Source organism: Lissotriton helveticus, chromosome 5_1 (assembly GCF_964261635.1).
Source record: "Lissotriton helveticus chromosome 5_1, aLisHel1.1, whole genome shotgun sequence".
NCBI classification, from domain to species: Eukaryota; Metazoa; Chordata; class Amphibia; order Caudata; family Salamandridae; genus Lissotriton; species Lissotriton helveticus.
In genome coordinates this window covers 779001280-779015398 of record NC_136065.1, presented here as the reverse complement: position 1 = coordinate 779015398, position 14119 = coordinate 779001280, and the positions used below count along the sequence as shown (strand labels likewise).

At 41.5% G+C, this 14119-nt stretch overlaps 1 protein-coding gene across 1 annotated transcript in view; it reads left to right on the top strand.

Moving 5' to 3' along the window:
• SLC29A3 (solute carrier family 29 member 3) overlaps positions 1–14119 on the top strand; it is a 316634-nt gene that overhangs the window by 133151 nt on the left and 169364 nt on the right. The window contains exon 3 of the mRNA XM_078643252.1: positions 2403–2485. Within this exon, the coding sequence (XP_078499378.1) occupies positions 2403–2485 (83 nt within the window). The remainder of the gene's footprint in view (positions 1–2402; positions 2486–14119) is intronic.

Sequence of the window (14119 nt, the reverse complement as noted above, 5' to 3'; positions counted from 1 at the left end):
AAACACCCTCTCAGGTGTGGGGTCCCTCAGGGCTCCTCCCTGAGCCCGACCCTCTTTAACGCCTACATGGAACCTCTGGACAGGATAGTCCATCCCTTTGGTGTGCGTATAGTCACCTACGCGGATGACACGCAGCTTGTGGTCTCGTTAGACCACGCAGATGGATCATCCGACACCTTAGGCCCCTGTCTAGAGGCTGTTGCCAGATGGATGCAAGCCTCCTGTTTGAAGCTTAACGGGGAGAAGACAGACATCATTCTACTCGGAAATCCCTCCCCGTCTGCTCTTGCACCCGTCTGGCCACCATGTCTTGGCGCTCCTCCTGCCCCCAAGTCCCAGATAAAGAGCCTCGGGATCTGGCTTGACACCGCCCTTGATTTCTCGGTCCAGGCTACTAAGACTGCCGCCACTTGCTTTGGACTAATGAGGATGCTCCGGCGGGTGCTCCCTTTGCTCCCTTTCCAGGCGAGGAGGACCATGGTCCAGGCCCTGATTCTCTCTCGCCTGGATTATGGGAATGCTCTCTACCTAGGAGCACCGGCTTCGGTACTGCAGAGGCTTCAGGTCACACAAAACAGTGCGGCCCGCCTACTGTTCAATCTCTCCCGTCGGCAGTCGGCGAGGAAGGCTCTGAAAGACCTCCACTGGCTCCCAATGGCTGCCAGAGTGCAGTTTAAAGCTTTGTGCATTATGCACAAATCCTTTCACCGTGTAGGCCCAGCGATTCTGCACCCTTTGGTCACGCCTTATGTCCCAGCACGCCCCCTTCGGTCTGGTACCTTGCAGCTGGCCACCTCCTCTAAAATTAACAAAGCCCGTTGGGGTGGCCGCTCTTTTTCCCATTCGGCGACCAGACTTTGGAATGCCCTCCCCTTTGCCATCCGAGGAAATAGCAACCTCCTCTCATTCAGAAAGGCCTTGAAAACGCATTTGTTTGCTAAATCCTGCTGATCTGCCCCGAGCCTGCGCTAAACCATTTTATCTTCAAGCGCTGCGAGGCCCTAGGGCAGTTATGCGCTATACAAATGCAATTTTTCATTTCATTTCATTTCATTTCACTGACCCTCCCATCCTATCAGTTCTCTGGATGGACGCTGTCCATTAATAAGATCCAAGTCTAGGAATCTGCACACTGGTCACACCAATTTGCTTTTGTGGCTCTGCATCTGGGGGTCTAAAAAACAACTGAGATCAACACACGGGCGTGGTAGACCTGCACAAAACTTCTGTAACTGTATTGGTACGGAGCTGCACAGTGTCGCCTACTGACATGCAGAGCTACTGCTGAAAATGTTTCCCCACCCAGTCTGACTCCTGGTAAATATTCAAAGGGTGTGAAATCTGGGCTAGATGGTCCCCACCAGAAAGAGCATTACTGAAGCTAAGGAAGTTGTCCGTCACTTTTTGTTTCTCACATATTTATTATAAACCAGAAAGGTTATATAATAAATAAAGAATCTAAGTAAATAGTGTCATGATATCATGAAGCACTAAGCTTTTATTTGCTTATGCCTCATGATGTTTTTTTTTTTGCACGAAACATAGTTACAATTTCCAGGAAATATCAATGTAGGTCAACATGTTTTTCCTGTATTTTTTCTTTTTAGGGGCAGATATATCTCTTAGGGCTCTGTTTTAAAGAGGTAACGCTGGAGTTTATTTTGTCTAAATCGCGGTTTCTTTTTTGTATTTTTACTGTCCTCTATTTCTTTAGTTATTGAGTACAGTCAGTACATTTTGCACTTTAATCTGTGACTAAGATAAGTAATTGATCCTTACATATTGCCAAATTAATGTTGCAATTGTCTGTTGTCCTGGAATCTGTAAGGGAGGCTTGTGTATGTGATGGAAATCTTTCCTAATTGGTCAGGCAAATTTTCTCTTCAAGTTTGCAGAAGTAAAACTGGTGTCATCTAGTGGGGCAACTAAACTCAATTCCAAAAAGGAGCTATTGGAGGAGTGGAGTTTTCCTTGAAATCAAGACAACATTTAGCTTTAAATCCTTAACATTTAGCTTTAAATATCCTTAACCTCATTGATAATTCTCCAACCCCCTCACAATCCTGAATATAAGACCCTGTATCGTGATTCCCAAATGTAGTTCCTTACAGGATAGGTGTTTCTGAAGAGTAACAACAACTAGACCTCTAGCCTACAGTTCACCATCTAGTCATTGCATGGCACTGAATCTATTGACACAGTGGTTTAAATTGAGAAACATTGAGTCAATAAAAGATCACTTTCCGATGAAAATGAGTTTTAGTTGTCTTCAATGCAAGGGATTTCTCCACCTGCACATCTATGTTCTCATACAGGGGAAATGAGCATCACTGGTGCCAAGATTTGCATTCAGTGTGCATCATGTTTCGTATCCTCATTGATGTATTTTATGTTATTTACAGAACTATTTTGAAAGCTACCTTGCCATCGCTTCGACAGTGCCCTCAGTCCTGTTCATGATGGTGAACTTCATGCTGGTCAACAGGTACGTGATTATCTTCTATCATTTGTACCTTCTTTTTAAGTAGAATTAGTATGGAAAAGACAGGTTCTTTCAGCATTTTACAATATGTAACACTGTTGATTGCAGACTAGGTTTGAATTGTGAAATACTGAAAAATTGGAATGTTGCAGAGCTCTGTTACATACAATTTAGAGTAGAACATTATGCTATCAGTGGGTCGAATGTTCTTATACCTCATACCCATCCTTCATCATGCCAGTCTTTAAAGTCCACTGCCGTGACAGTCACCCTTTATTAGCCGGTATTATTGTCAGAGGCATAGGCTGTAAGGCATTATTAAAGTCTGATTTCAGTCAGAGTACATTCAGTACCATCCATCCTAAAATTGGGCATTTTGAACTATGTTATGTGAGGTTCACATAATTATTACTTTTAACTCTTTTAGTTCTGCAAGTGTGTAGGCCTTACTTGAATCCGAGTTGTTTGCAAAGAACACAGCTCATAATAAGAACCCACTTCCTAAACCTCCGTTAAAGGCCTACAATTATACCGCTGGTTGTGACAGACATAAATACATACATGCAATTAACATAACATCTATTACCAGATTGAGGTTTCTAGATGACTTTCACGGTTCGTTTTAGGTACTTGAAGAGCATTCCATGCAACCAATTTTATGCCACTGATGACATTTTATGGTAAAAAAACTAGCTGGTCTTGCTAAAGATATGGGTATATATGAGTGCTGACTCTTAAAAGAAACGGTTAACATTAACCATGGCTTGAACGTGTACAGCATTTCTGTGGCAGGTATTGGGCCATTCCAATTCTATTCACATTCATGGCTCCATGGATATCTCTTGAACATTGTACACAAAGGGCACTGAGGCACTCACATGTCACCTTGTTATTGGGGATCGAGACTGAGGAAGTTTAACATTTTTACGAACAATTTACCACCTATTAATATAGAAATATGATTTAACGTTGACATAAAAATGTGTAATATTTATTAAATGTGCAAAAGTGAAAAGTGCTGCCTATTTCTGCAGAAAGTTCTAATTTCTTTTATTCTAGCACTACCAGGCCTCTCTATCCCTCTGAGAACACATGCTTTTTGCAAAGATGATTTAACGTTATAACTGATCTGTAGAAACCTGCCCTCTTTGTGAAATGTGGTGTTTCCTGAAAATTGGTTTACTCTATTCCTCATACATTATGACTTTACTGTATTTAGATAGTTTCCTTTGCCACATATTTATAATGAACAAGTGTATTAATGAAAGAAAATGTGGGCTGCAGCTTAAATGTTGTGATGTAACCAGGACATACCAGATTTAAATGTTTCATTTTATAGAGCAGTTCATTGTTACACAATGAGACACTAAACAACTAAACACTAAACAACTAATAGAGTAGCTTTCATGAGAACCTTTGTAGTTGCATCTTTTTGCAATACGTTGTAGCCACATCTGAGTGAATTCATATCGATATAGATGCTTTCCGTGGGAATCAAGGACGAAGACGACGGATCATCAGAAGATTTTCCTCCAATGGAAATTGATGACATGTTCCTCTGTTTTTGCAACGTGTTTAGTGGCTTTTCTATATAGTATGTGTTCCTAGCTAGAGAGAAAAGGCATTGTATACATGCCTACCCTGCCATGCCCCTTAGCACTTTATGGTGCTAGCTCAATTTACCATAAGCTATTACTAACTGTGATTTTCTTTGATTTTCCTTGCTCTAAGGGAGGAGACTTTTTATCTCTATGATAATCATAACTACTGCTGTGGTTCTTTCCTTCTACTTGGTGCCCTAACAGTTGCGACTGTAGCTGTTTGGGAAACGTGGCTGAGTCTTCAGAACGTACAAAAAAAACAGGAGGGGGAGGCAGAGTAAATAGAGAAGGATTCTTACTCCACAGACTTACTTTCATAAACAAAAAGAATCCAACTAAAGGTCAGAGGGAAGTGTTCACCACAGTGGTGTGGGAGCACTTAGTGTTTTGTAAAATACCCCTCACACACCAAAAGGCCCCTTGGTGTCATGCTTCATCATCGGGGTCTTCGCACCCCTCTAACGGAATGCCGCGTGCTACGACCTACGACTACGCGGGAGCACTTTTTTGGTATTTGACTATATGTGCTGCATGTGTTTGGGGATATTTATATGTGAGTGGTGAGACGTGGTGAAAGGTTAAAAGGTACCTGGCTCGTGAGTATAATCGATTTTTTTTTATTCCTAACCCCGGCTGGTACTATTAAAAAGAAGTGCAGTGCGAGGTCAGATCTGTCGTGTTAATGGACAGTACCTCATGTGTGCGTCGACATGTTTCGGCTCCTTCTTCAGGACGGGGGCACAACTTACTCACGTTTCATTAATATTACAAAAAAATGTATTAATGTTAATAACAAAAAGGGAACAATCGTTAAAAGTCTATGTGTATAGTACTTAAGGCTATGGTGTGCCTACAGCGGTATTTTACAAGTTCAATGCGATTTGCATGACCTGAGAGGAGAAAAAGAACAAAAATGTAATGGTTCCCCATGTACCGGGTAGTTCAGACAGGTGCAATCACCTGGAACCATACCATGTGCTTTAATAAGCCCTGTAAAGAAAAGAACACTGACAAAACACACAACATAGAAACATGAATTACTAGGAATATAATGGAAGCTTAGGTAATACTTGTAAAGTTTGCTTGCTTGCATCATGAGCATTGGGAACGTCTGGGGGGTGTTTGCTAATATGCAATCTGAAGTGAGAAGTAATGCAGGTATAAGTATTCACTCTCACTTACTTAGTTGGTCGTAGAAATGCTTGTTTTTTACTCCATACTCACGAACTCGGGATGAGTTGTCCTCCGTCTTACCCCACACGCTGCTCCGCTGAAGTGAGGAGAGCTCAGGGCGATCGCTATTTATACCCTGTGTGTAGTTAATTGTTTGCCTCGTTAGCGAGAAACCGGAAGTGGGAAGATGTCCAAAAAAGGATATTCCGCCGTTTATTGAGTCCAGCTGATGTTTAATTGAGTAATTATAAGCCCTTGTATGGAACGTCCGGTAGCACTCGGTAAGTGTCACAGCTCCGTATGGTCAAGGGAGCTGTCTATTGCTTCGTGCATGCTCAAAGCGCGTGTTACCGTGTTGGGCATGCGCGAGGTGTTCCGGTTATCACCCGCGCATGCGTTGTAGACGGAAAAGGACGGAGACTGGTTCTTGCATTAGCCGAAAAGATATGTTTCTCACATTAGCCGAAAAAGGGTTAGAGCAGTTAAAGACCTGCCACAAATTGGGCAGTAATACTTCATTGTAAAAGGCGGTAGATTGTATAAGTTTTTAAACCACATCCCTTTCTGTTGAATATTGTGATGCCCCGGATCATGGGGTAAGATTGCAGATCGATGTGCAGTCATTACAAGGGTGTGGGGGCAATACTTCATACCACCTATGGGTTGTGTGAACGAACGAAGCAGAAATGTTTAGTGGGACAATTGTACCCCAAGGAACTTCATCGTTCAAACCTTTAATATGGGTACCTAGAAGGAACACCCATCTTTGTTCTTTCTGAAAGAGACCCACATCAGATGGCAATTGTTCATTCACTGTCCACCTTAAGTCATTCACGCAGTGTTGAGCATTGAGGTAGTGTGTAGCCATTTTCGTTGTGCTCTTTTTGCAACGTACATTGCTTTTGTGCTCGTTCATGCGTGTTTTTATGGCCCTAGTGGTCATGCCCACATATTCTAAGCCACAGGGACATGTGATGAGATAAACCACGTTCTTGGTATTGCAGTTTGTCATCCTACGCTGCTCCCAAGTAGTGCCAGTCCTGAAAGTTAATGTGGTGCTCTTTTGTGTAAGACGGCAACTGCTGCAATTGCCGCACGGGAAATGACCTTGTACTCCTATGGTAGGTTGTCTGGTTTCAAGGGCAGGCTTTGGTCGTGTATGCACTAGTATGTCTTTAAGGTTCCGTCCTCTACGATGTGCTAACATTGGTTTTTCCAGGTTAAGGTTGCCACATGTTAAAATACCCCAATGTTTGTTGATGATCTTGGAGACTTCATTGGACATGGTATTATAAGTCGTCACGCATATTGGTCGCTTGACTTCTGTGGGTGCCTTCTGTCTTTCCTCCAGTAGAGCCTCTCTGTGGTTATTCTTTGCCCGCTTCATAGCTTTGTTGATGATTTTTACAGGATACTGTCGTAATTTTAGTTTCTCTTTCAGATCACAAGCCTGTGTTCTGAATTCCGAAACCTCAGTGCAGTTACGCCGTAGGCGTAAAAATTGGCCATATGGTAAGTTCTCTCTCAGGTGTCTCGGATGGAAGCTATCAAACCGTAGCAGACAATTCCTTGCTGTCGGTTTGAAGTGGGTCGTTGTTTTTAGCCTACCACCCTCCGCATAGATGTTTAAGTCCAGAAAGACCAGTGTTTGGTTAGAGACTGAACTTGTAAATTTCAAAAAAGCATTCTGATTGTTTAGCCAAATGAGGAAATCGTTTACAGACTGTTGGTCACCTTCCCAAATGACCAGGATGTCATCTATGTATCTCTTCCAAGACAATGTTTTGTCTGTAAGGGTTCTGGGTGTGGAGAAGTTTAGTTGTTTCTAAATGATGTACATATAACCCAGCCAGACTAGGAGCAAAAGTACTCCCCATGCTGGTACCGTAGATTGTTGATTTGTATTGAAAAAAGTTTTTCTGTAGTGCCAACGATATACATTCGAGGACCAGGCCTCTAGGTATTTGGTATTGCCATGGTGTTGTGAAAAGGACCTCCTCGATGATCAGGAGCGCCTCATCATGTGGCAAGCTAGTATAAAGGCTTTCTACGTCCAAACTTATTAGGAGTTGGGTAGTAGGGTCAAAAGTTATGTCTTGTAGGAGTTACAAGACTGATTGGTATCTTTCAGGTAGGTGTTCGTGGACTGTACCAGGGGGCGTAGAAATGCGTCTGCAAACTTTGTAGAGGCTCTAGTAGTGGGCCCTTTGCTTTTCGAACCAGCCAGCAGACGCCAGAAGTACTAGAGCAGGAGAATCCTTAGAGATTTCTCAAAACCCTTGCTTTGGGAATGTCTTCGCATCTTAAAGTCTTCACATCTTGAAGCTTATAAAGAGTGTCCCCTACCAGCCATACGCCAAAAGATAGACTCAGCTAATCTGCTGTAGTCTCACACTATAAAATCAACAATAGAAAATCATCATTTGTATATCTATAGCGTAATTCCAAAAGGTGTAAGGGGTAACATCCAGACTTATCTTGACGTCCTGAGCGTTTCCTCCAGTATCAGCATTTTACACGACCTCAAAGCTAAAACATCATTTGTGTCGAACTTTGGTTTTAAAAGAAAAAAGTGGTTATATATCTCTGAAACGAAGAATGAGAAGTGAGCAGTGAAATCTTCAAAAAAAGATTTCACATACCGAAACAAAGAGTCTTTTGAGGTGCCTCATTCTTCGTGGTTATTGTGAAGACTGAATGGCATATAAGAAGCCACTCCAGGCTTGATGAATATCGACTGTTTTTTAACCTGATATCGCAGAAATTACAGCTATCTAAGTAATTTTGAGTTCATCCTATATATAATGAAAATTTGGCTTCAAAAAATATTGTCCTGAGGAAGACACTACGACGTGTTGAAACGCGTTGACAGACTACAGCCACGCTAATACAATATATAGAACTCTCTCAAGCTTTTTTTAAAACAAATGTTTCATTTTTATCATTAACAAAAAACTTTTTTATTGTATCAATTTATCTTGTATACATGATGTATGTGTTTAATCTATTTTTATCAATATAATTAAAACAAAACCTTTTTACAACAGTATATTTTTTTGTGTTGTAGTTCATAAAAACTTTTTTGCATAATTTTTGTCTTTAAATAGCCAGTGTTTGTCTTGTAATTTCGCCTGGGTTGATACTTTCGCATTGAACCAATTTCCTTGACCCAGGAACTTTATCCTTACCAGGGGGTCCTTGATATATCACATGCAATTGCAGCAGTTGCCATCTTACACAAAAGAGCACCACATTAACTTTCAGGAATGGCACTACTTGGGAGCAGCGTAGGATGACAAACTGCAATACCAAGAACGTGGTTTATCTCATCACATGTCCCTGTGGCTTAGAGTATGTGGGCATGACCACTAGGGCCATAAAAACACGCATGAACGAGCGCAAAAGCAATGCACGTTGCAAAAAGAGCACAACAAAAATGGCTACACACTACCTCAATGCTCAACACTGCGTGAATGACTTAAGGTGGACAGTGATTGAACAATTGCCATCTGATGTGGGTCTCTTTCAGAAAGAGCAAAGATGGGTGTTCCGTCTAGGTACCCATATTACAGGTTTGAACGATGAAGTTCCTTGGGGACAATTGTCCCACTAAACATTTCTGCTTCTTTCGTTCACACAACCCATAGGTGGTATGAAGTATTGCCCGCACACCCTTGTAATAACTGCACATCGATCTGCAATCTTACCCCAAGATCCGGGGCATCACAATATTCAACAGTAAGGGATGTGGTTTAAAAACGTATACAATCTACCGCCTTTTACAATGAAGTAATACTGCCCAATTTGTGGCAGGTCTTTAACTGCTCAAACCCTTTTTCGGCTTATGAAAGAAACAGACCTTTTCGGCTAATGCAAGAACCAGTCTCCGTCCTTTTCCGTCTACTACGCATGCGCGGGTGATAACCGGAACACCTCGCGCATGCGCTACACAGTAACACGCGCTTTGAGCATGCGCGAAGCAATGGACAGCTCCCTTGACCATATGGAGCTGTGACACTTACCGAGCGCTACCGGACGTTCCATACAAGGGCTTATAATTACTCAATTAAACATCAGCTGGACTCAATAAACGGCGGAATACCCTTTTTTGGACATCTTCCCACTTCCGGTTTCTCGCTAACGAGGCAAACAATTAACTACACACAGGGTATAAATAGCGATCGCCCTGAGCTCTCCTCACTTCAGCGGAGCAGCGTGTGGGGTAAGACGGAGGACATCTCATCCCGAGTTCGTGAGTATGGAGTAAAAAACAAGCATTTCTAAGACCAACTAAGTAAGTGAGAGTGAATACTTATACCTGCATTACTTCTCACTTCAGATTGCATATTAGCAAACACCCCCCAGACGTTTCCCAATGCTCATGAAACAAGCAAGCAAACTTTACAAGTATGACCTAAGCTTCCATTATATTGCTAGTAATTCATGTTTCTATGTTGTGTGTTTTATCAGTGTTCTTTTCTTTACAGGGCTTATTAAAGCACATGGTATGGTTCCTGGTGATTGCACCTGTCTGAACTACCCGGTACATGGGTAACCATTACATTTTTGTTCTTTTTCTCCTCTCAGGTCATGCAAATCGCATTGAACTTGTAAAATACCGCTGTAGGCACACCATAGCCTTAAATACTATACACATAGACTTTTAACAATTTTTCACTTTTTGTTATTAACATTAATACATTTTTTGGTAATATTAATGAAACGTGAGTAAGGTGGGGAAGTTGTGCCCCCGTCCTGAAGAAGGAGCCCTGTCTCCGAAACATGTCGACGCACACATCAGGTACTGTCCATTAACACGACAGATCTGACCTCGCACTGCACTTCTTTTTAATAGTACCAGCCGGGGTTAGGAATACATTTTTTTCGATTATACTCACGAGCCAGGTACTTTTTAACCTTTCACCACGTCCCACCACTCACATATAAATATCCCCAAACACATGCACCACATATAGTCAAAAACCAAAAAAGTGCTCCTTCGTAGGTCGTAGCACGCCGCATTCCGTTAGAGGGGTGCGAAGACCCCGATGATGAAGCATGACACCAAGGGGCCTTTTGGTGTGTGAGGGGTATTTTACAAAACACTAAGTGCTCCCACACCACTGTGGTGAACACTTCCCTCTGACCTTTAGTTGGATTCTTTTTGTTTATGAAAATGAGTCTTCAGAACTACTCTTTATGAGGAGTTTTCCAGGTTCTTAGTTATCCGACTTTGCTCCAGAATTTACTTGCTCTTTTCCTAAAAGAATTATTTATGGATTCCCATTAGGATAGGATAGGTTCTTCAGATTAGAACAGGGACTAAATTGTGAATGTAACAAACAGTTATATTCTATGCATGTTCCTAACTAACCTTATTTTCGGAAATTTCTGTGATTGGATTCATTTTGTCATGTCGTTACTACTAATCCGTTGGACCTGCATGTTTGTTGCACAACATACACTTTGAGTGAGGTGCCTAGACTGATTCCTGGCACCCCACAGGATATGTTGGCCTAGAGACCAGCTAGCTCACTGTGCCGCCAAAATCCCTCGTACCTTACCAGGGAGCAAATGGTTACTGGCAACCACTGAACATGACATCCTTGACCCCTCGGGTCTTGGGGAAACAGATCAGAACCTTTCCCGCAGTCACTCGTACTTACGTGTGCTCAGAGAAATATACAGAATACACAATGAGATGTTTTCAATATATTTATTGAACCAAAGTTATTCTGTTATAGGAATACATGTGCTGCGATGATCGGTAGACAGAAGCAGATGAAAGTGATTATAAGCACCAAAAGAGTAAATAGTAGATACAGTTCTACCATGGTGCTAAAACAGTGTATATATGTAGGCATGTAAATAAGGCAGTAATCCGGCATGCTCAGACTATGCAAACCCTATTTCTGAGTGTATCTAGAGTGTGTGTAGGTGTGAAGCCAAGAATCCCCCCAAGGGACGATCCGACCCCATTACCTGGGGGGAGAGATTGTAGGACCCTGTCTTGGTCACAAACAAAACAGCCCTCTCGAGATGTCAGACCCCTGTTTGGTGATGTCTATGTATACAGGGACCCTTAGTGTCCACTGAAGAGCCTGCTCTGCTAATCTATTGGGATGTTCATTATTTATAATAGAAAGCAGCCTTGCGTGTGCATGTAGATTAGTGATGTTATGGATATGTAGATAGCCTTGTCGCCCCGTGGATGAAATTCTCTACCTGTATTGATCAAGGAGGCGCTAAACGCCGCCATTGAATAAACTCCTGAGAAGCTGGCCTATCAACTGAGGCACGCAAGAGTCATAAATTCAAGATATATCAAAATGTATTAATAATTAATTCATACATTTTTATACCTAAATAGTCAACAAGCTAAATAGATAACATCCCGACGGAATCGTTCTGAACTGTCCTATTTGTTATATCCGTCGCTTTTCGAGAGTAATACTGGAGCTGGGTGAGTTTAAAATGGATGGGTCCAATAATATTACAGTAGTATACGAAAATCAAGAGGAATGAAGAAACCCGGTCAGATAATTAAACTCTTCAGATGCAGACTGGGATATGTATGTGTCCCAAGATAAGATCTCCAGAGTGTGATGCAGAGGTCAGTGTCGGTATATCTGTGTAATTGACAGATCCTAGGTGCCGATTTGTATGTTATTTTGAAAAAAATATGCATCAAGAAGGACCGGGAACGACCATCAGGGGGCTATTCAAATTGTAGGCGAGTCTTGTGGCAATACATATGATCTCCTGTCCAAGGATCCACAAGGATAAGAACTCAATAGATGATAAAATCTTCTTGCCTCCGAGAATGGTGAAAAGTAAAAAAAATGACCATGAAAGCCAGGACGACTCGTGATAAAAATGTCCCAGTATCCGACGACCTCCTCTAGTGACCGGCGCAAGCAAAACCACGTCTCATTATTGTGAAAAATAGGACAGTGTAAGAAATGAACCGCTTCGCTACATGGGCCTAACCTGAGCACATAACAATTTGACTAATCTGAATTAATGAATACAAATTCCAACTAATCTCTTAAAGAGAAAATAAACTTTTGGAACTTCACCTAACCTCTCTCGATTGGCTGAACATTCAATGCAAATAACGATGTCTATTTTTTGTGATGCTTCGTTCTAATACGGTGGAAAAGATTCATGAACTTAGGAAGGCATGAGAATTCCAGGTTCTCTATGTGAGTTTTAAGGTGACTTTATCCGTGAAATTTTTTACATGATTTCTGTGCTTGCAAATCTGGTAGCAGAGGGTAGGTTTAACACCCTGAATGGAGCTATAAAATAATACCCAGAAATAATTAAGAGAGTCCGGAATCCAATGTCCAAAACCGGAAAATCAGGCAAAGCTGTACTCGAAGGCGGCTGCTATTCGAAGTATTAATAGGGTAAATGTGTTGTGGTGGTGTGTTATTTCCCTGGTGTGAATGAATGTTGATAAGAATGAGTGGACGAAGAAAATATAGTTGAGACGTGGTTGAAAAGGTGTTCAAAGATTTCAGACTCGTAATCAAAAGATTCCACGATAAATTAATATTTTAAAACTTTTTTGCAGGTATTTTTGAGGTGTCGCTTGTGAGGTACCTTCACCTGCACCAGTAATATAGGGTTATTAAGTTATTTTGATTGATTAACCACTACAGCGCTACAGCGTTTTCCCGCTGTGCGCTGGACAAATAGAAAATGGCTTGTTCATGACAAAGCCAGCTCGTCATGAGCGCAGCATAGGTAACGCCCATGACGAGCTGGCTTTGTCATTAGCGTGGAAGTGGTTAATATTAGCTGGTGTTAGTTGAACCTAATTGTGCAAACTAGAGAAACTGCATTGATTGGAGTTATTTCTTTCTGGTCGAGTAATTTACTAATGAATGCTGAAGGGATCCTTGTGTGAATTTGAATCCTTATTTCCTTAGTAGAGTAAACAAAGTGTTTTAAGTGTTAATGAATGTAATTGTGTAAGTACAAAGAAAATTTTAAGGGAGAGTGGGCTGCTGCGAGGAGTGGGCTTGTGCGTCAGTGTTTCGTGCTGGGTTTGGTCAGTTGGTGTGCTTTTGTGCTATGATTGTTTGGTGACGTAGCAGTGTTGCGCTGGGATTGGATCCTTAAAGGCGAATCTGGAATTTGGATTTTTTATTAAGAGACTGAGAAAATAACAACTGGAATTTAATTAGTTTAGTAGAAAATGTATGTATACGGAACAAAATCATAACATTCAGTCTATCGTGTTATTTCAGATGTAAACTGTCATGAAATAAATAGTTTAAGGATTTAAAAAATTTGGTGAGAGGGGATATTACTATTTCAGTATGGAAAAGTGAAGAGGCGCCTACCGAGTGTACGCCTGCATACATTATGACTACCGAACATGGGTTAAATTCATGTGCTTGGCTTTGCCAGTGGAGCAGGATTACTGAGAAAGAGGGTGCTTTCAGTTTTCCTGGATACAGGATATTTAACACAAGGATTCTTGATCATTTGAAGGGAAAATTGTATGAAATGAAGCCACCACCTAGACCCCTACAGTATGAAGCTTTTAATGCATGGGACAGAGTGGAAAAGGAGAAGGAAAAATACCAGAGGAGGACTAATAGGGCAGTGAAGAATTTTGTGAATGCTCGATGGGATGAAGAACAGTGTATATGGAGAAAAGCCATCATAGAAGGGACTAGATTATATCTAGTCCTTACTTCAGAGACTACTAAGAGGGGAAAGGGCAAAGATTCCATTACAAAAGAAGGGGATGAGTCAGATACTGATTCAGGAAATGAAATATTGGAACAAATGTTGACTTTGAGACAACCACCACGTTTGACCTCAGCAGAACAGATTGGATCAAGCA